The sequence below is a fragment of the Nerophis ophidion genome, linkage group LG03 (assembly GCF_033978795.1).
Source record: "Nerophis ophidion isolate RoL-2023_Sa linkage group LG03, RoL_Noph_v1.0, whole genome shotgun sequence".
In the NCBI taxonomy this organism is placed as follows: domain Eukaryota; kingdom Metazoa; phylum Chordata; class Actinopteri; order Syngnathiformes; family Syngnathidae; genus Nerophis; species Nerophis ophidion.
The window spans coordinates 39,397,314-39,420,342 of NC_084613.1; the positions used below are offsets into that span (position 1 = coordinate 39,397,314).

Below are 23,029 nucleotides of genomic sequence, written 5' to 3' on the forward strand. Positions count from 1 at the left end.
TGCTACATGGGGGTGGTTAGACATCACTCTGCAGGGAAACTGATACACTCGGGACATTCTATACTCTTATTCAAAATGATGCATAACACCACTTTAAAATGTGTTGGTTTACCTTATTGGAATAAGATGTTAAGTTGTTATTAAGAGTTGCATAGATGCACTTTTTAAAAGTGTTGAAAAGTTAAATTTTGAAGTCTCCAACAACATATCAGTCATTAAATATGTAACATGATGAAAAAAGACCTCAGTGAAACATGAACCCAGTCTCCGTAGGTCTAATCATTTTTAAAAATTATATTTATTTAGCTCAACATACTACATTCAATTCTTCAGCTAGAGTTAAAACATCTTGGGCAGAAGCTCTCTAGATGCTGAAAAATGTAATTTAATCATGGTGCCAATAATTGTCACATGTTAAATATAAATGTACTGAAGTCAGAAATAAAATAAACACAAGCGGGATCACCTTAACTGCATGATAGTGCAACCTCAGGTTTCATAGTGTTAATAATTTATCTTCTTCCTCTAACTCACTTTACAAACCAGCAATACATTATAAGTTAATGGGCAAGGAATATGATTAGTACAGATAACAACGGTGAACCTTAGTGGAACATTACACCCCTTTGTTGGTACATGGTGGTAAATTGTGTACAGTTCATTTTGAAACCCAGCAGAAAAGAAAAAGTAAAACGTAGGAAATTATATATTTAAAAGATCGTCTTTAACAGCCACAGACCCTCTGAATGCTGTTGACGTGATCTTGACTGCTTTCATCCAGCGCAGCCTCGTTTAAATTACCATCAGTCGAACCCAACAGGTTGTCCACATCTGTCTTGTGAGCCTGCAGCACTTGTTTTGCCACATGAGTGAACGACTGAAAATGACAAATACAAGACACACTAAAATATATAAGATCAGAGCCCATTTACCCGATTTTTGCTTACCTTGTCAATGTTGTTGCTGGTAGATGCACTGGTCTCAAAGAAGTCCATTCCATATCTTTCAGCTAGCTGCAACACGTAGTTAGAAAGAAACACATTTTTAGCATGAAGTACTGTTCTTATTTGGTGTCCAAACTTTTTCTAATGAAAGCTGCATACAGAAAGGATTCATTGTATTACTCCACCTACGTTTTCTTCCATTGCACACATATTACAAGTTCTCCTTTTCTACAGTATGAATAATTTATGGACGTGCATTTGTGACTATGAAACATTGCAACACGAGGACTGCCTTGTCCTGCCTGTACATGTACAGTATCAATATTAAATAATATTTACTATGGCTGTAACAATTGACACGGATTAATCCATCACTATGATTTGAACAAGCATTTTAATGCAATTAACCCATCTGCATCACAGAATAACTAAAAATGCCTAAAACGTCTTATGGCAACGCATTTCAGGCAGTTTGGCTAATTAGTGTTACCGCCGTTCATGTGCAAATGAGAAGTTAATGTATTGACATACTGCAAAAGCAAACTATTCAACATGGAAGATGCTAAACAGCACATTGGGACTTTCAATAGAAAAATTGAGTTGAAAAAACCATGACGGAACAGCTGACCAACAAAGCAATGTGCACACTCTCCAGGAAGTAGTTTTACTTTCAATGAAGAACTTTTATCTAAAATACCACATGATTAAAATGAGTGGCATGCCTACATTACTCTGCATAATGTTTAGAATATTTTTTGTAAAGGGGACTTATGATGATTTTTGTCTTTTCTATCTCCTACATCTCCAACATTGTTGATACAATGTTGGATACCCCTGTTAAAATAAAGCCAAAGCATCATATCATACGGTTCATGCATTTGGGTGTGAGCTTGCACGCAGTTTTTGGATGCCTCTGCTCACTGTGTTTTGCTGTCTAGTTACGTTTGAGACATCAGAACGAGGTGGACGTACTTATTTGGACATGAAGTAAAGCTATCAGCCAGAGGGGGAAGAACTCTGTATGAGGCCAGCTGTGTTTGAGGAAACAAGAGCATAATGTATTATTTTCATCTATTCTTGGGATGTGCACAATAACACAGACATGCGAGCTTTGGTAAAAGCAGTTTCTTGTATGCAGCTGATTCAAAGCGAGAGTAGCCATGTGTACCTATTGAAACCATGTGAATCATATAATGTTTATGAAGTTTATTTTTGACCTTGTCTGGAAAAATAAATTGTGGTGTTCGTCTCCAATAAAAATATTTAAAAGTGTACATTTTCAAAAGATAATTTCTGACCCTTTTGAACAAGGTGGGGTGGATTTGCAATAAGGGAATGCCTCCAAAAACTAACAATTTTGCAGTAGGTTATAAATAAGACCGTCGCAAAAGTTGCACCAAAAAACACATCTAAACCACAACAAAGTGTTTTAAAATTAGGTTAGAATCATCATAGAACTATGAACATTATGTTACGTGTTTAATAAACATGTTGGGTGCATATAAAGAGTAATCGAAAACTACAGTGCATCTTGAAAGTACTCACAACGCTTCACTTATGTTTACATTTTGTTATGTTACAGCTTTATTTAAAAATGGAATGAATACATTTTTATCCTCAAACTTCAACAGACAAAAGCCGCCAATCGATAATTACAGTATTCCCTACTCAGTGCATACTTAGCTTGGCAATCTCCACATTTACAATGCCATGTAGATCCCAACTTTCTCGGCTCCTGTCTGCTCTAACACTTTACCCTCTCTTTGTGTTCTCTCAGCTTTTATAACCAATAGTTCAAAATCTGTATATTCAGGCTCAAAAAGATAAGTTTGTGAACAATTTTCCCTCCAATGTTTCATATGTGTGAGCAAACGCCAAAACTCCTTGAGCATTCAGTGGCGCACATGTGAGTGACGGCAGACGTGTACACCGTTATGCGGTTATCTTTTTATTCGATTTTGTGCGCGGCCTAGATTTGCCGTGCGCAGAGGACGCGTGAGCACTGTGCAATTGCACAGGTGCGCACCTTAGAGGAAATGTTGGTTATGAATCTTCATTTGTCAAAAATAGTGGTCCATTACAAAGTTTGCCATGATTAGAACACACGAATTTGTTGCTGAAAGTAGGAACTCAGTGCGTTGGTATGAGTAATGAAATCAATGTGCCCAGGAAAAAAGTTCCCATAATGCCTAAACTGACCAAAACACGGTAATATTGTACAAAACCAAAACAGTGATAAATAAAAACAGAATACAATGATTAGCAAACCATTTCAACTTATTTCAATTGAATGCACTGCAAAGACAAGATATTTAATGTTCGAATTGAAGAACTTAAATATTTTTTGCAAATAATCATTAACTTTGAAATTAATTGCAGCAACACAATGCAAAAAACTTGACACAGGGGCATTTTTACCACTGTGTTACATGGCCTTTCCTTTTAACAACTCTCAGTAAACGTTTGGAAACTGAGGAGACCAGTTTTTTAATTTTTTTCAGGTGGAATTCTTTCCCATTTTTGCTTGATGTACAGCTTAAGTTGTTCAACACTCCTGGGTCTCCGTTGTGGTATTTTAGCCTTCATAATGCGCCACACATTTTCAATGGGAATCAGGTCTGGACTACAGGCATGCCAGTCTAGTACCCGCACTCTTTAACTATGAAGCCACGCTGTTGTAACATGTGTATAATGTAACCTGGCATTGTCTTGCTGAAATAAGCAGGGGCGTCCATGAAAAAGATGCTGCTTGGATGGCAACATATGTTGCTCCAAAAACTGCATGTAACTTTCAGCATTAATGGTGCCTTCACAGATGTGTACGTTACCCATGCCTTGGGCACTAATACACCCCCATACTATCTCAGGTGCTGGCTTTTGAACTTTGCACCAATAACAATCCAGATGGTTCTCTTCCTCTTTGGTCCGGAGGACACAACGTCCACAGTTTATAAAAACAATTTGAAATGTATACTTGTCAGACCACAGAAAATTTTTACACCTTGCATCAGTCCATCTTAGATGAGATTGGGCCGAGCGAAGCCAGCGGCATTTATGGGTGTTGTTGATAAATGGCTTTCGCTTTGAATGGTAGCGTTTTAACTTGCGCTTACAGATGTAGCGACAAACTGTAGTTACTGACCGTTGTTTTCTGAAGTGCTCCTGAGTCGATGTGGTGATATCCTTTGCACACTGATGCCAATTTTTGATGCAGTACAGCCTGAGGGATCAAAGGTTACGGGCATTCAATGTTGGTTTTTGGCCTTTCTCCAGATTCTCTGAAACTTTTGATGATATTATGGACCGTAGATGGTGAAATCTCTAAATTCCTTCCAGTAACTTGTTGAGGAATGTTGTTCTTAAACTGAGCATTTCATGGAAGCTGCTTTTCTACCCAATCATGGCACCCATCTGTTTCCAAATATCCTATTCACCTGTGGGATGTTCTAAATAAGTGTTTGATGAGCATTCCGCAACTTTATCGGTCTTTTTTGCCACTTATGCCAGCTTTTTTGAAACATGTTGCTGTTATCAAATTCCAAATGAGCTAATATTTGCAAACAATTAAGTTTACCAGTTCGAATGTTAAGTATCTTGTCTTTGCAGTCTATTCAATTGAATATAGGTTGAAAAGGATTTGCATATCATTGTATTCTGTTTTTATTTATGATTTACACAATGTGCCAACTTCACTGGTTTTGGGTTTTGTACAAAGCAATTGCCCTAAGGGTGCTTGCATTGCACAAAGCCCATCACATGATTGCTTGGACTTCAACATTTATTTATTATTCTTTAAGTCCAAACTCTCACAATTAAAGAGTGACAAACCGGCCAACAAACCCCAACATATATCGTCAGAAAGGTCCCGATTGTGGCTACAGTGGTACTTCATTTTTAGAAAATTTTGTGTTACTATGGCGACGCTATTCTAGAAAAGGATTCCTATGGGTCCATTTAATGGGTACCCTTAAGGCCATTGAATTAGTACACCCATTTTCCCATTCGCTTTTTTCAGGAAACAGCATAATGTAGCAAAGTTAGGTCTTTTTGTTGCTCAGCCATACTTTCAAGTAGCTCGGTGCTTGATATCTAATTTTTTCCCGACACTTGTCTACTTTATCTCTTGCTAAAAAGTTCATGTCCATGCTGCTTTGGCTGGGTCACCACCAGAAAGAGGTGACCACTGGCAGGAGGTGGTGTCAGCCCAAGTTTCCTGTCGAGCAAGCATGCTGACAGTTAACGTGCAATGTATGTTTAAACCTAAAAATCATGAATTTTGATACATGGCGCAATCTTGGAGGTATACTAACAGCTAACATTTTATGCTAGCTATTCAGCTAATTTTGTATGTTTACAAAATAGTGCATTATAATACTTGTCAGTATCTTGGAGATACGCTACTGTGTCCGATATCATAATGCTAATACTAGCATGCTAACATTTTATGGAAACATTTTCGCAAAATTTGTATGGTTAAAGCTAAAAATCATGGATTTCGATGCGTGGCGCCATCTTGAAAGTATGTTAACTTCTCTTATTAGTATAATAGCATTAGAGTGTATACCAGGGGCGCCCATTACGTCGATCGCGAGCTACCGGTCGATCGCGGAGGATGTGTCAGTCGCTCGCCAGCCAGGGATAAAAAAAAAAAAAAATAGACCTAAAAATGAGCGCTCATCAATCTTCAATACGTCACTTTTTTGACATTCATGGCACTCGAGGGTCTTGTGAGATTATTAAGAAAAAAATAGTTGAGAAACACGTCATTTCAATAGACAGTCACGCCGTACCTGCCGTCAAAACTCTAAAGACTGACTGCACAGTTCCTATCTTCACAACAAAAGCGCTGCTTCATCCTGCCTGCGCTAACAAAATTAGAGTCTAAGAAAGCTGGCATGCACAAGCGAGCAAGACACAGAGTTTTCCGTCAATATATTTCTTGTAAAGTGTGTAAAAACGAGTATGGAAGCTGGACAAAAAAGATGCCAAAAACCAACCACTTTCATGTGGTATTATTTTCTCTCCATTCGAAAATGTGGACGTTATCATCACTACTGTCTGATTCTAATTAATGCAAGTCTTCAGAATCAGGTAATAAACCAACTTATTTTCTTGTCTACATGAAAGAAAGGAATCTATATGTGTTAAACATGCTTGTATTATCATTAAACACCTTTAATGTGACGAGTTGGGCGCATGGTGATGCGGGTCTCGTTCTTCCAAGGATGCAGACGGGCTTCGGACACAGGGTGCAGGTAGGAAATTATTTATTTAAAATATAAATCACACTTTGGCAAAACCAAACGAGCTGGCATGGGAGCTACAAAAACAAATGGAGCTTAGCATGGAAGCTAGCATAAGCAGATCCGGGAACAAAAGTCGTCACTTGTTGTACAAAGACAAATTAGGAAGCAAGACAGACTGACGTGAGAAGGCAGGCCAAATAATGACATTAATCACAAAATCAGGTGTGCGTCCAGAACAAGCAGCTGGTGAAACCAATACAACGCTTTGGAAACCAACTGAGAAGTGCAACAACAAACTCAAAAATGTTAACATAATATGATCCGGGCAGTGAATCATGACAAGACCCCCCCTAAGGGACAGATTCCAGATGTCCCCTGGAAAAACTTACAGTTAACCCCCCAACCATAAGACAGTTAATGAGTCAAGGGAGGGCGGTGGGCAGGACATGGCGGATGGTCGCCAGGCCACGTGTCCCCGAATCCACCGGGGACAAGTCAGGTGGCGGGGGCGAATGGAACGCCGCTGCCGCAATCGTCGAGGAGGGCGACCTCGAAAAGGCCACATTGGTGGCCGCCGAGAAGGTGGGCGTGAGTGGCGCCAGAAGTTCAGCAGCCAGAGAGTTCTAAGACAACGCCTTGGGTGTCGCTGCTGTTTGCGCCACTGGCGTCCATACACCGACCTCCGAGAGGGCCGCTTGCAGGCCCCTGATTGCTGCATGAGCAGCAGGCCAGCTCGAGGTCGCTGAGACTGAGTCATGGAAATAGGAGGTGGCGCCGTCGTCGCCGTGGAAACAGGAGGTGGCGCCGTCGTCGCCGTGGAAGCAGGAGGCGGCGTCGTCATTGCCGTGGAAGCAGGAGCCGGCGCCGTGGAAGCATGAGGCGGAGTCGTCGTCGCCGTGGAAGCGGGAGGCGGAGCTGTCGTCGCTGTGGAAGCGGGAGGCGGAGTCGTCGTCGTCGTGGAAGCAGGAGGCGGCGTCGTCGTAGAAGCAGGTGCTGGTGTGGGAACCAGCCTTGGAGCAGGTGTTGGTGTGGGAACAAGCCTTTGAGCAGGTGTTGGTGTGGGAACCAGCCTTTGAGCAGGTGTTGGTGTGGGAACCAGCCTTTGAGCAGGTGTTGGTGTGGGAACCAGCCTTTGAGCAGGTGTTGGTGTGGGAACCAGCCTTTGAGCAGGTGTTGGTGTGGGAACCAGCCTTTGAGCAGGTGTTGGTGTGGAAACCAGCCTTTGAGCAGGTGCTGGTGTGGGAACCAGTCTTTGAGCAGGTGCTGGTGTGGGAACCAGCCTTGGAGCAGGCGCTGGTGTGGAAACCAGCCTTTGAGCAGGTGCTGGTGTGGAAACCAGCCTTTGAGCAGGTGCTGGTGTGGAAACCAGACTTGGAGAAGGTGCTGCTGTGGAAACCAGACTTGGAGCAGGTGCTGGTGGCCTAGCCGGACGTTGCGGCTTGGCGGGCCAAAAAACTGGTGGTGGTGGCCGCGCCGGAGGTTGCGGCTTGGTGGGTCGAAAAACTGGTGGTGGTGGCTGCACCGGAGGTTGCGGCTTGGCTGGGCGCAGCTGTGCTACCTCTGTAGCACAGCTCCCCCTCAAAAAGCGGATATAGACACGCTCCCTGTGGACTGGAATCGTCCCTAGGGGTGGGTGGAGGGAGGCCAGGAGGGGGGTAGAACCCTCCCCTCTCGATTGTCCAAAAAGTCTTCTCTCACCCCCCACCTGAGGTTGATTGGGAGGAAGAGAGAAAATGGCCACTGACGTGGGCGGGGCTTGCATCCTTAGCGGCGGAGTCCAAAATTCCGGTGACTGGGATTGACTAGACCTGCATTTGAAAAAAATGTCCTGATAATGTCTTATTGTAGTTTTAAGTAATTTGGAACTGGCTGAAAGACAGAATTAACAGAATAAAAAAAAATATATTCGTCTCTGGACGAGGTGACGTCATCGGGGGGTGTCAACGGAATGACGTCATCCGCGCCGGTCTCCAGCTGACTGACAGCCCATTCAGTAAAATGTTTGGCAAAGTGAGAAATGGGATTACCAAACATCAGCGGGGAGGAAGACTGGGCTGCTTCCTGATGGCTGTGTTCCGTAGGGAAGGATTGCGGGAAATGCGCGTCTCTTTCGCGAACCGAAGCATTCTTGTGGGACTTCCGCTTTCGCTGACGCGTGCAAGCAGGCTGAGAGTGGACCTCCCAGGGCCAGATGGAGTCGATCGAGACCAGAAACCCTCCAGGTCCCCACATGATATCTTCATCTGGCGAAACGCGGAGCGTCTCTGCCTCCATCGCTCGGAGGACCATCCAAGCACCTTCGTCCACCTCCGAAATGCCCGCAGCGAGAGAACGTCTTTTTGCTTGCTTCCTACTGTGACGAGTTGGCCGCATGGTGATGCGGGTTTCGTTCTCCCAAGGATGCAGACGGGCTTCGGACACAGCTTGCAGGTAGGAAATTATTTATTTAAAATATAAATCAGACTTTGACAAAACCAGACGAGCTAGCATGGGAGCTAGAAAAACAAATGGAGCTTAGCATGGAAGCTAGCATAAGCAGAACCGGGAACAAAAGTCGTCACTTGTTGTACAAAGACAAATTAGGAAGCAAGACAGACTGACGGGAGAAGGCAGGCTAAATAACGACAGTAATCACAAAATCAGGTGTGCGTCCGGAACGAGCGGCAGGTGAAACCAATACGTCGCTATGGAAAGCAACTGAGAAGTGCACAAACAAACTCAAAAATCTAAACATAATATTATCCGGGCAGCGAATCATAACATTTAACTTGTTAACAAAAATGTCTCTTATAAATAAATATAAACGACATATATGAGTGTGGTAGATCCCCTCGACTTGGTCAATTGAAAATGAGCTCACCTGCAGAAAAAGTGTGGGCACCCCTGGTGTATACCATTTCATAAGTATGCCGGCCTTGACCGATCCCAGGCCAGAGTTTTAGGGCACAGATTGCAAGCATGCCCATCAAGATTTCCATGGGAATTTTTTAGTATCAATCATTGAAAGTTTACTTACATAGCCCTGAATCACAAACGTTTAAAAGGGCTGCACAAGCCACAACGGCACCTTTGGCTCAGATCCCACATCAGGGAAAAAAAAAAAAAAGAACCCAATGGGAACAACGTGAAACCCAGGAAGGGACCGCAGATGTGGGGATACCCCCTGGGTGACTGGTGCAATATATGCCGAGTGGATACAGTTAATAATGTAAGAGTACATGTTGTTATGAATGTGTCTCTTACATTATAAAATAATATTAATGAATGGGTCCTGGCATTGCAGCATGCCCACAATAATACAAATTAATTTGATTTAAATAGCACTTTTTTATCAACTCAAAGCGCTTCACAGAGAATTTAGTAAGACGATGTATAACATGTAGGACAAAAACGCACATTTTTATTTTTGTATGGATTACAAGTTGTCATATACTGTACGACAAGTATGAGGTGGCCAACAATGCAGCTAATGGTCGTAATCTATTCCGCCCTTAAATGGGAACTGCACTTTATTTTTTAAATTTTGCCTATCGTTCACAACCATTATGAGAGAAAAGAACACAAGTTTTTTTTTTTAATTAGGACTTTAAAGATGGTAAAGGCTTGGAAGATGCGGCTAATGGGAGTCACCATTGTAGCCTTCAAAGCCCTATAAAACAAGTTCAAAACCCTACACACTGCAAGTCTATGTATGATGAGATTTTGAATGAGATTGTGCTAAAAAATTAAATTTCCCCTTGAGGATTAATAAAGAATATCTGATTTTTATAATGTAGTAAGAGACACTTTCATGACACTATTTCATATGTTAAATATTTACCGCATTTTGATCATTTCATTTCATGCAAATAAACCGGCTTCTTCCGTGCATTGATTTCCATTTTCATAGCAGCGCACATCTGACTGTGTGTTCCTAATTCCGGATACAAAACGCTTGCGTGTGTTCTAATCATGGCAGACTTGGTAACAAACAAATACACGAATGAGGATTCACAACCAAATCTTTTTGAAGCTCAATGAACAGAGGAGGAACTCCTGTTTCTAGAAGCCAGCACAAACAAGAGGGTGAATTTTTGGAGCACACGGAAAGCGATAAGAGTGAGGTGAAAGCGACTCAAAGTTGCAAATTTGAAATTTAGAGACATGTTATTTTGACATAAATGGCTTGCTCACCCCAAATAAACCAGAGAAAACGGCCAGCTGGACTAAGAAGACAACTGTCCATCGAGTGAGTGACACTTCATATTGATCATGATACATGCGTGTATCATGCATGTATCATCATGCGTGTATCATGACGGACAGCTTACGCTGTCTGGCTAGCTGTGTGCAAACAAAACAATTGTGTGCTTTACTTTACAGATACTGTAATATGATTGTGTATGTTTTTCAGTCAGTACAGATTGGTGTCGTATCGCATTGTGTTGTGTTGTGCATTGCAAATTTAAACCTATTCTATGTTATCGTAGAAGCCAGCTTATCTCTCGCTGTTGTTAGCTTTTAGGGCTAATGCCGAAGCATGTCGATGTGTTACTAATAGAGAAAAATTGCTCCTCAGTGTTCGCTCTTACAATAATAATGTCGCTACAAATCTGTTAATATACAGGTTACGGAACGTAAATTAAGTATTGGTGACGGTTTTTGAAAATATTTATAAAGAGATTTAGAGGTAGAATCAATTTCTCCCATTAGCTACATTTTACATGTTAAAATGCAAAATAACAAAAACCTTTTGTCTTGGTGTCTCTCATGATTGAAAAACAAAAGGCAAAATTCCCAAAAAGTGCAGTTCTCTTTGAAAGCCCTCTAAAAAAACCCTCCAAAACGCACAACAATACCCCATTTAAATCTTGTGACCTGAATATTAACCCAGTATTAGCAATTTTGTTGTTATAAGCACTAACGCCAAATAACTACTTTTAGGGGTGCCGTGATCACAGAGAGCTAACTGGCTTATGCAGCTATTGACATACTAACTTTGTGAAAGTTAATTATAGGTTATAAATCATGCTTCTTACTTGTATAGTAGAAGGATGTGGCCATAAACCAAAAAGTTGGTCAACTATGACATTCAACTTAAAACCGTAGATGGCAAGAAAGACACAAAAATGTGATTAATGTGTGATTAATTCTTCATCTAAACGGAAAGCTATAACCAGCCCATCAGTCGGCATCTCAGCGAGAGCAGAAATTGTACAGCAAGGGATTATTATGTTCATAATTTGTATTTCTCGTTTAGCACTTAGCAAGAATGATACTTGCTGTATTTGCTTATAACTCAGCGCCTTAAACTTGTATATCATCCTCCGTATATTTAAATGAAAAAATAAGGTTCTGGATTATCATTTGTCCCCAAGTAGTAGTTGTTGTCTCTCATGAAGCCTGCCATGAGTAGTGTTTGTTGAAGGAAATAGCGAACGTTGTAATGTGTCTGAAATTAATGCACCGCCGCCGTATACACAGGCAATATAAAATATTGGAGGTTTTTGGATGAGCGCTTTATAGGCGGAATAGAGAAAATAACATTACCTCCATTGTTAGCTGACTTTTGCTTGTGTTTACTTACAAATTACAATGCATAAAAAAAAATAAAAAAATGTTCTTGTCTCACACAAGGATTGTGAATGATAGGCAAAACTTGAAAAAAAAAGTACAGTTAAAAAAAATGTAATCCAACCTTGCTTCCTTCTTCTTTTGTCACGCACCTTCTGGTCTCGTCATCCGATTTGTTCCCGACTAAGATCCTCTGTACCTTATCTGGGGCAAACTGTGGCATCAGCGGAGAAGAATTAGTGAGCAGGTAGAAGAGCCTCTATCATATTGTCACAAAAAGAGTCAGTGGGTGTGCAGAAAGCCTTTGCAATATATTCTCCATGTATGATCGTCATTTTCTTACCTCATCCACGTCGCTGGCCCAGTTCACTATGTGCTGAAAGGAGGGCTCGTTTGTGATGTCATAAACAAAGATGATACCCTATAATGAGAATTGCACACACTGTAGGAACGTTTTACAAGAACTCTCACACACAGACGGACCAACAATGCTAATGGTGTATTACACCCTCATACTGCAGAACAAAGATTGACTGATTATTGGCGCAGATATTTGGAATTTTGACGTAATAAGTAACTGCCTTTTTTATTTTAACAACTACTACATAACTTCACATCAGATACAATACATACACATATACCAGTATTTAGTATTAAGAAAAAAATTGTGAAGTACCAACCCGTTCGCCCTGCGTGATAACTTTTCTCATGCAGTGCAATTTTATATTCATTTAAGAGTTAAAGTTATACTCTCATAATCAATAATCCATCCATCCATGTTTCTACCGCTTGTCCCTCTGGGTCAATCCCAGGTACATTCGGACGAAAGGCAGGCTACAAGTCGCCACCTCATTGCATGGCCAACACAGACAGATAATTCTCTCCAAATACGTTGATATTTGACAGGGCATTTACTTGACTTCTTGTGAGAAATATTCTCCGGTCTGCCCTCCTTTTTCTTTTTGCAGCGCTTGTCACTTGCAGTGCATCTCCTTTGTGTAACTGTCAAAACTTCCAATTTTTGCCAGAACATCTAGTTTTTGTCCTTTTCTGGCGTTTTCCTGGTACCGTTTTTTGTTGATGTTTTTGTCACACTTCAAGTCTTTGTCTGCACCACTCGCAGCATGGGCTCATTAAAAAGGAGTGTACAAAGATTCAGGTTTATTGATTTAATCACATAAGAACGCGACAGAGATGGATAGCCATAAGGTCGACATAAAAGATATCTGCTAAAAATCCAAACTTTGTGTAAATGTCTTGACAAATAGGAAACGTATAAGTTAAGAAAAGCAGGTAGCAGCTCACATATTCTCATAGTTCTATAACATTCAGGAATAAATAATGTGAACAACTTGGAAAATGTCTCAACTATAAGCTACATTAAGGAGCCCAAAATTGTATTTATTTAAATATACGCAATATTTCTGGATTCCTTACAAGGAGTATTAAATCCATTAAATGTAAAATTTAGTAGATGGAGAGTTATTGTGATGTAGATAAATCCCATATTTTTAACCAATTTCCCCAGGAAATTTCCCATATTTTGAAATGCAAAAGCCGATGCGCCTCTTAAAACAAAAGTAAAAAAGGTGTTTGTGAAATCCTGTGATGTTTTTTGGTGCTAAATTTGCCAGAACATTAGGTCTTGACCGGCTATTTGTACAATTTCTGTTTAAATACATTTTACTGCAAATGAATATCGGCTCATCTGCCTCAGCCTGAAAAAAACCTTATTGGTCATTTCCTACAGTAGGTGTCCACCTCAGATAGATAGATAGATAGATAGATAGATAGATAGATAGATAGATAGTACTTTATTGATTCCTTCAGGAGAGTTCCTTCAGGAAAATTAAAATTCCAGCAGCAGTGTACAGAGTTGAGATCAATTTAAAAAAAAAGTAAAAAGTAAATAATGGGGGTTTAAAAGGAAACAAAATAGAGAAATATTACAAAAAGAATAAAAACAATGGGAATAACAATATAACAGTAAAATAAGAATATAACAAGACAAAGTAGGCAGTAGTGACCATGTTATGAAAACTTATTGCACTGTTAATGTTTTGCATCCCCTGTCATCCTAATACCCCCCGTCCCCTGTCCCAGAGAGGAGTTGTACAGTCTAATGGCGTGTGATTCTGTCCATAAAAGTTATCAACAGTATCGGTGACAAAGGGCAGCCTTGGTGGAGTCCAACCCTCACTGGAATCGGGTCCGACTTACTGCCGGTAATGGGGACCAAGCTCTAACACTGATCATATAGGGCGCGGACCAGGAAGGCTGAGGAGTGTGATCCTACGATAGTTGGAACACACCCTCCGGTTCCCCTTCTTAAAGAGAGGAACCAACACCCCGGTCTGCCAATCCAGACGTACCGCCCCTCATGTCCACACGATGTTGCAGAGTCTTGTCAACCAAGACAGCCCCACAGCATCCAGAGCCTTAAGGAACTCCAGGTGGATCTCATCCACACCCGGAGCCTTGCCACCAAGGAGCTTTTTAACTACCTCGGCAACCTCAGCCCCAGAAATTGGAGAGCCCACCACAGATTCCCCAGGAACTGCTTCCTCATAGGAAGATGTGTTGGTAGGATTGAGGAGGTCTTCGAAGTATTCCCTCCACTGATCCCCAACATCCGCAGTCGAGGTCAGCAGAACACCATCCTCTCCATACACGGTGTTGACACTGCACTGCTTCCCTTTCCTGAGGCGGCGAATGGTGATCCAGAATCGCTTCGAAGCAGTCTGGAAGTCGTTTTCCATGGCTTCCCCGAACTCCTCCCATGTCTGAGTTTTTGCCTCCGCGACCACTGAAGCCGCACACCGCTTGGTCTGTCGGTACCTGTCTGCTGCCTCCGGAGTCCTATGAGCCAAAAGAAGGCAAAATTCCGCCGAGAAAAGTGTAGTTCCCCTTTAAAATATTTACTCCAACAAAAAAGGGTTCAGACGTCAAGGGTGTACACACTTTTGTTATGTACAGTATAAGCATGTAAACATGTCTATAAGGGCCCTTTTTAAAAATGTGATAATGTATTTATACGTGAGGTCCATCTTAAAGTGTAATGTACTTAACTACATTTCTTACCGTAAACAGTTAACAACAGTGTGTGTTCAATATGCTGGCATTTTTACTCATGAGACAAACTCAAACAAACGCATACATACTTTGGGAAAAACACCCACTAAAGCTTGTTCATTGTATGCTGTCTGCTTTATCATCCATAAGTATTATGTGTATGTTTTACAGTTGAAAGGTGCTTGTTGATTGCAAACTTTCTAATATTGTGCACGTAATTTACCCCAACTTCTTTTGACAAAAACAATGGGGAACTGTTGAGCGCAATTTACAGCGGAGATTTTTGTTGGTAAATAAGAGACAATAAAAGATTAATGATTATCATCTCACGTCTACATCTCTGTCAATGAAAACAAAAAAGTGAGAATGTGATTGGGCGATACAGGGACACATTTGACTGGTTAGATCCGAGGTCTACAACCTGCCGCACCGTAGCAGCATGTGGCACTTCAGCTTCTTTATTGTGGCTGCCTTTGCAGAGATTCCAGATTTTTTTCAAACTGGAGTGGAAAAGTGTGCAGCTTTAAAGGAGTTCAATAATATCCGACTGTCTGCAAGGCCGTAAATGCGTCTAGGATGACTTGTGACTGGATCAGCACATGGAAAGCAAGGGAAAAAAAAAGAGCGAGCGGTGTGACATGAGAGAAAAATATTGGCTTTTTGAGTGCACATCCACAATAAGCAAACTAATAAATACATCCCAACCAAAAAATTCGACGAATGACAGAGAATTTAATGCTGCATGGACATATTCCTTTGCCTATGTTGCCAACAACGCTGGCTTACAAAACATTAGGTTAAAATAAGTTTTGTATAGCCACAGCGGCTGGTATCCATTACACATGCACACTGCTCTTATTTGTTGTAACTGGTCTAATTTAAACAGACTAAAACATTTTTTGAAAAGTATATACGGTGTGGGGTTTTTTGCGACTCCGGACTACATCCCTTTCGTGCAAGAGGGCTCTGAATGGCTCTTTTGATGGTAAAAGTTGCCAACCACATGGTTACACAATTTGCAGGATTGTGTCTGAGCTCTGCTTAGGAATGAACAAGATTGGCAAAAATGACATTGATTAGTCAAAACGTGGGGATGTTACGGGAATTAAACAAAGTTGCATGGCTATGTATAAATTCACTGAGATTGTTTAAATGAGTAAGAATTGGCACGATCGCAAAATTGCAATTTCCTGGAAGGCATGGTTATTATTAAATGTAGATAATGTGTTCCAGGTTCCATGACTCCTTGTTCATCAAACCCTTGTAGTGCAACAAAATATAAATACTTCATACTGCAGTAATGATTATCATCACTGTATTGTTGAAAGTGCTTAAAAAGTACAAACACACACACTGAAATCTTTTACAGTTTTATACTAAAATTAAGATACACCAGGGTTTCCTGCAGCGTTTTTTTGTTAAGGCACCCGCCTTAACAAAGAGCCACCGCCTAAACTAACATCTTAACAAGATCTGCAGCCACACGTGCGCATTTAAAAAACTATCACCGTCCCCAAGCACACACTGAGTGTCATATGCATGCCAAAATACTGGGGGCACTGTAGCCTAGGACGTAAGACCATTTTAGCTAATCAGAAACATTCAAAACGTAATTTCCAGAGGCGGCATATAGCAAAAATGGCGGGTCACGGCAAGAAAGAATTATGTATGTGGACTGACCGAGAAGTAGAGCTACTTTAAAGCATCGTTTTGGAGTTTGAAGTTAACAAAACTCAAGAAAGTGTTAACTGGCAAATTTGTCAGTCCGGTGAAATTCTTACCCTATTTTGGAACGGTACGGACTTGGAGGGATATCTGAGGAATTTCCTTATCAGAAAGAGGACATCACAGAAACGGCACTAAACTGAAAGCGATTCGTGGAAAGTACAGACTATCAGTTGACGCAGGTCGAAGAAGTGGTTACGATAGTGTTGTTTTGCTGTACTTTGAACTATGTGAGCAGATCTGGGGAGGTTCTCCATCAACTACATCCATTCGATTTGGAATAGAAACATCAGATATTGACACAAGCTCTCACAGGAGTTGGGATTCTCCATTCACCCTTGACAGCCTGGTCACAGAAAGATATGCCGAATGATGTACAAACCCCGTTTCCATATGAGTTGGGAAATTGTGTTAGATGTAAATATAAACAGAATACAATGATTTGCAAATAATTTTCAACCCATATTCAATTGAATGCACTACAAAGACAAGATATTTGATGTTCAAACTCATAAACTTTATTTTTTATTTTGCAAATAATAATTAACTTAGAATTTCATGGCTGCAACACGTGCCAAAGTAGTTGGGAAAGAGCATGTTCACCACTGTGTTACATCACCTTTTCTTTTAACAACACTCAATAAACCTTTGGGAACTGAGGAGACACATTTTTTAAGCTTTTCAGGTGGAATTATTTCCCATTCTTGTTTTATGTACAGCTTAAGTTGTTCAACAGTCCGGGGTCTCCGTTGTGGTATTTTAGGTGTCATAATGCGCCACACATTTTCAATGGGAGACAGGTCTGTACTACAGGCAGACCAGTCTAGTGAAGTGAAGTGAAGTGAATTATATTTATATAGCGCTTTTCTCTAGTGACTCAAAGCGCTTTACATAGTGAAACCCAATATTTAAGTTACATTTAAACCAGTGTGGGTGGCACTGGGAGCAGGTGGGTAAAGTGCTTTGCCCAAGGACACAACGGCAGGGACCAGGATGGCAGAAGCGGGAATCGAACCTGCAACCCTCAAGTTGCTGGCACGGCCACTCTACCAACCAAGCTATGCCGCCCGCAGTCCCCGCAGTCTATTACTATGGAGCCATGCTGTTGTAATAAGTGACTTGGTATTGTCTTGCCAAAATAAGCAGGGGCGTCTATGATAACGTTGCTTGGATGGCAACATATGTTGTTCCAGAACCTGCATGTACCTGTCAGCATTAATGGTGCCTTCACAGATGTGTGAGTTACCCATGCCCTGGGCACGAATACACCCCCATACCATCACAGATGCTGGCTTTTCAACTTTGCACCTAGAACAGTCCTGATGGTTCTTTTCCTCTTTGGTCCGGATGACACAACGTTCATCGTTTCCCCCCAAAAATTTGAAATGTGGACTCGTCAGACCACAGAACACTTTTCCACTTTGCATCAGTCCATCTAAGCTGCGCTCGGGCCCAAAGAAGCCGGCGGCGTTTCTGGGTGTCGTAGATAAATAGATTTGGCTTTGCATAGTAGTTTTAACTTGCACTTACAGATGTAGCGACAAACTGTAGTTACTGACAGCGGTTTTTCGAAGTGTTCCTGAGCCCATGTGTTGATATCCTTTACACAGTGATGTCACTTTTGGATGCAGTACCGCCTGAGGGAACGAAAGTCTGTTATATCATCGCTTCTGTTCAGGGATTTCTCCAGATTCTCTGAACATTTTGATGGTATTACGGACCGTAAATGGAGAAATTCCTAAACTCCTTGCAATAAACCGTTGAGAAATGTTGTTCTTAAACTGTTTGACAATTTGCTCACACATTTGTTGACAAAGTGGTGACCTTCGCCCCGTCCTTGTTTGTGAATGACTGAGCATTTCACGGAAGCCGTCTTTATACCCAATCATGGCACCCACCTGTTCCCAATTAGCCTGCACACCTGGGGGATGTTCCACATAGGTGTTTGATGAAAATTCCTCAACTTTATCAGTATTCATTGCCATCTTTCCGAACTTCTTTGTCACGTGTTGCTGGCATCAAATTCTAAAGTTAATGATTATTTGCAAAAAAAAAAGTTTATCAGTTTGAACATCAAATATGTTGTCTTTGTAGCATATTCAACTGAATATGGGTTGAAAAGGATTTGCAAATCATTGTATTCCGTTTATATTTACATGTACCACAATTCCCCAACTCATATGGAAATGGGATTTGTACAAGAGCAGCAAGGTTCCAATGAGGGCAAATTCACAATCTTTCGTGCTGAAAGAGAGAAGAGCTCAACTTCATGTATGTGGGCGCTAACTTCATTGCGTGGAAGTAATATTGTAAAAAGGCAGATAGATGTTCTATTTCTGGGGCATCAAAAAAAATGTATATGAACTGCACTGCAATTACAAATGCTCTCAGATGACCACTTTCAACAATGTGGAATCATATTTTATCCATTTGTTTTCATATCATTGACAACAGTGTGACAAAAAAATACTTGCTTTGGAATCAGAAGTCAAGATGGCAAGCATACAATATATTAAAGATCAGCAGTTTTAGATCTGTTTTAAATAGGGTTGTATTAAAAATGTTTTGAGTAGTTCCTTGTAATAAATAATATTGAGTTAAGTAACACTGCAATTGCATTAAATATTTTTTTTTCTGTCCAAATTAAAATAGCTTGAAGTGCTTTATTGAGGGCCATTAACATGTTGTAAATACCATGTCACTATCTTACACCTGTGCTAAAGTGGGTTTACCCCAAATAATGTATTCAAGATTATTGAATGTAATTTTGTAAAGATCCTCATAAAATGTTGTTGTTTTTTTCACTAGGCAAAACTCAACAGCCACCAGCATGACAGACTAAAACAGAAAGTTCCACTCGGGACAAAATTGCTAAATGCAGTAGAAGAAGAAGTCCCGATAAAAAAGGGACTTCTGGAAATGATGTAGACATCAAAGAAGCGATAGTCCGACAGTTTAGACAAACTAACATCAAATTACTAAGTCAAAATATTGACTTACCAAGTCATAATAATGACATACTTCGTATCTCAGGTAACTAGGACTGTTTTCTGTTTTGTTTGTACTCAATGGAAAAATATCGAGATATATATTGTATATCACCATTCCACAAATGGAGTGGAAAACACAACCAAAAATTGTAGGCTTCTTTATTTTTCGAATATTTTCATTTATTATAAGATATTGTTATTTGGTTATTTTTAAAAAACAATGTGTTCAATATAATTAGAGTCTGTAGTCTATTGCCTGTGGTGGCAGCGATGAGGTGGAGACAGGCCGAGTTACACTGTTCCTTCCACCCACCCCCACCCCCATCCCCGTCCTGCCGCCTATCCCAGGCAACGCCTCCTCCCACCACCTTAACTAACAAATTTTCTGGGGGAAACACTGTACAGTATATACTTTTCTTGACAGAAAAATATTAAAATATTGCTCTGGCTTCTTCGGAGCCATGATATTATTTGAGTGTTTAAATAGGTTTAACTTAATTTGCTTTAATTTGAGAAGGTTATATAACGTTTCTTAATTTTAAAGGCAAAACGAGGGTTGCATGTCCAGTTTGTGAAGTCACACGGATGTATAGATAGGTCGTGTACAGATTGTACAATCTGTCCAAGAGAGCACAGCCTGTAGATTCAATAATCACAATTGAATAGCTTAATTGCTCTGCCTTGGAGATCACGCGTACAAGAGAGGATGACAGAGCTCCGGCCGGTGCAAGGTACATGAAAAAACATGCTAGAGCTGCCGCAGCTAACAACACCAATGGCTTCACTTCGCTGCCAAGCAACCATGAGCATGAGAAGACAAAGTCAACGAAGCAATACAGCGTTGCCAGAAGTGGAACTGGACCGAAAAGCATTAATAGGAACTCTACAAAACAATATCAATGAGGTACAAAGCGATGTCAACAATCTCCAGACAGATTATCAAAAGTGTACAAAAAGATGTCGAAAATCTCCAGTCACAGATTGTCAGAGAGAAATGAATGTTGCGATGATATGAAAGAAATTAAAAACTTCAAAGAAATGAAGATTCTCAGTGAAGACAACACAGCATGTCGAAAATCTCCAGTCACAGATTGTCAGAGAGAAATGAATGTTGCGATGATCCATCCATCCATCCATCCATTTTCTACCGCTTATTCCCTTTCGGGGTCGCGGGGGGCGCTGGCGCCTATCTCAGCTACAATCGGGCGGAAGGCGGGGTACACCCTGGACAAGTCGCCACCTCATCGCAGGGCCAACACAGATAGACAGACAACACTCACACTCACATTCACACACTAGGGCCAATTTAGTGTTGCCAATCAACCTATCCCCAGGTGCATGTCTTTGGAAGTGGGAGGAAGCCGGAGTACCCGGAGGGAACCCACGCATTCACGGGGAGAACATGCAAACTCCACACAGAAAGATCCCGAGCCTGGATTTGAACCCAGGACTGCAGGACCTTCGTGTTGTGAGGCAGACGCACTAACCCCTCTGCCACCGTGAAGCCCCGTTGCGATGATATGAAAGAAATTAAAAACTTCAATGAAATGAAGATTCTCAGTGAAGACAACACAGCATTAAGACAGGAGATGGAGAAGCTGAAAGAGGAGAATGCAACATTGCGCCAATGGTTGAATGCCAAGCAGCAAGACAACACCCATTGGGACAACAGCAATGTTGTGGAGAGCAGCTTTGCCCAAACAGTTGTATGCTATGCAACAAGATAACATTGTTTTGGATAACTTCAGGGAGGATATGGCAATATTGAGACAACAGCTCATTACCAGACAATAAGTTATCACCAGTCTGGGGTATATCACTGTTTTGGAAAACATTAAAGAGAAAATTGACCATCATTGCAGTGCTTCGGTTCAATCCTTGATCCTATGCAAAAGCACTTCATAACAGAGGAGAACCAGACGACATGGACACTGCTTCAACAAATCAACAAGAACTGTCTGCAATCAATAAGAATCAGTCGATATTACCACCATTGATGAAATCATTTCACTGAATAGAAGACGCAACACCACGTCAGTCATCATCATGAAGCTTGCAAACAGGATATTCAAAATTTCTGAGACAGGGAAAGAAGCTGAAGGGTACAAATGTGTACATGAATGAGCACCTCACTAAATGTTGATCTGGAAGGATATGAACTAAACTACCGGTATATCAACAGAACCGACAAGAACGGAGGGGGAGTAGCTATGTATGTGATGAAGAACTCGAACTACAATGTGGTAAAAAAAAAAAATGTTATTAGCTATTGATATCTTTGAAAGTCCATTCATCCATTTTCTAGCGCTTGTCCCTCTAACTATTGAAATATGTCATGAAAAAAGCAAGAACATAAGGAACACCTGAATTAATAAATTACCCAAGTCAAACATTGGTATGTTTGAGAACTGGATTAAGGCAACCTTTATTGAAATCTGTCAAAAATAACTGTGGTGACTACAACCATTGACCTCTTTAACTCTAAGGAGCAAAAGTCCATTGATTACTTCATAGACAATATATAGCCTGAGTTTATATCATTAAATCCCAAGACCAAGCAGAATCTCATGACACAACGTCACACTTACTGATAATATTTTTTTTTACGATTTTGATAATACTACAAGTATTAATTAATATCAGAAATCAGTTATCATCTGCCAGTTTTCACGATCTATAAGGGAAACTATAAGAATAGGAACATTGGGCCCCATTCAGCAACCGTTCTTAAGAACACATTTTGTTCTTAGGCCCACTTACGAAGTTTTTAAGGAGATTTTCGTATTCACCAATGTTTTCTTAGCTGGGATTAGTATGTAGGTAAGAAAAAAATCTACAAGTGCTCCAGTGCACTCTTAGGGTGGTCTATTTGTTCTTAAGCGTGACAAGTTCTCTTACTTCTATTGTCTAATGTTAAAATAATATTATAGATAGATAGATAGATAGATAGATAGATAGATAGATAGATAGATAGATAGATAGATAGATGGATAGATAGCAAAATGAGCAATATATAGACATTTCAAAATACCACACACGGACAAACACACACACACACAAAGAAAAATATAAAAATGCAACACTTGTTTTTGCTGCCATTTTTCATGAGTTGAACTCAAAGATCTAAAACGTTTACTATATACAGTACACAAATGACCTATTCCTATCAAATGTTCACAAATCTGTGATAGTGAGGACTTCTTTTTTGCCAAGTAAATATATCCCACCTCACAAGTGTGACATATCAAGATGCTGATTAAACAGCATGAATATTGCACAGGAGTGCCTTCGGCTGACCACAGTAAAACGGCAGACTGAAATGTGCAGTTTTATCACACAGCACAATGCCACACATGTCGAAAGTTTTGAGAGAGCGTCCAGTTGGCATGCTGACTGCAGGAATGTCCACCAAAGCTGTTGCCCATGAATTGAATGTTAATTTCTCTACCATAAGCTGTCTCCAAAGGCGTTTCACTTGGCAGTAGACCCAACCGTCCTC

The 23,029-nt window shown here is 40.7% G+C and overlaps 1 protein-coding gene across 9 annotated transcripts in view; it reads right to left on the reverse strand.

The window, feature by feature from the left end:
- Window positions 1–23,029, reverse strand: part of gpx2 (glutathione peroxidase 2) — a 47,322-nt gene that overhangs the window by 2,243 nt on the left and 22,050 nt on the right. Inside the window, exons 4-8 of one of the 9 annotated variants that reach the window (XM_061895120.1) lie at window positions 12,087–12,164; window positions 11,868–11,957; window positions 4,087–4,164; window positions 948–1,013; window positions 740–877 (exon numbers count right to left, since the gene is read on the reverse strand). In XM_061895120.1, the coding sequence (XP_061751104.1) occupies window positions 740–877; window positions 948–1,013; window positions 4,087–4,164; window positions 11,868–11,957; window positions 12,087–12,164 (450 nt within the window). Of the gene's footprint in view, window positions 1–739; window positions 903–947; window positions 1,014–4,086; window positions 4,165–11,867; window positions 11,958–12,086; window positions 12,165–23,029 lie in introns of those variants that run through there. The other 8 variants (XM_061895121.1, XM_061895126.1, XM_061895124.1 and 5 more) reach the window with 8 other exon arrangements.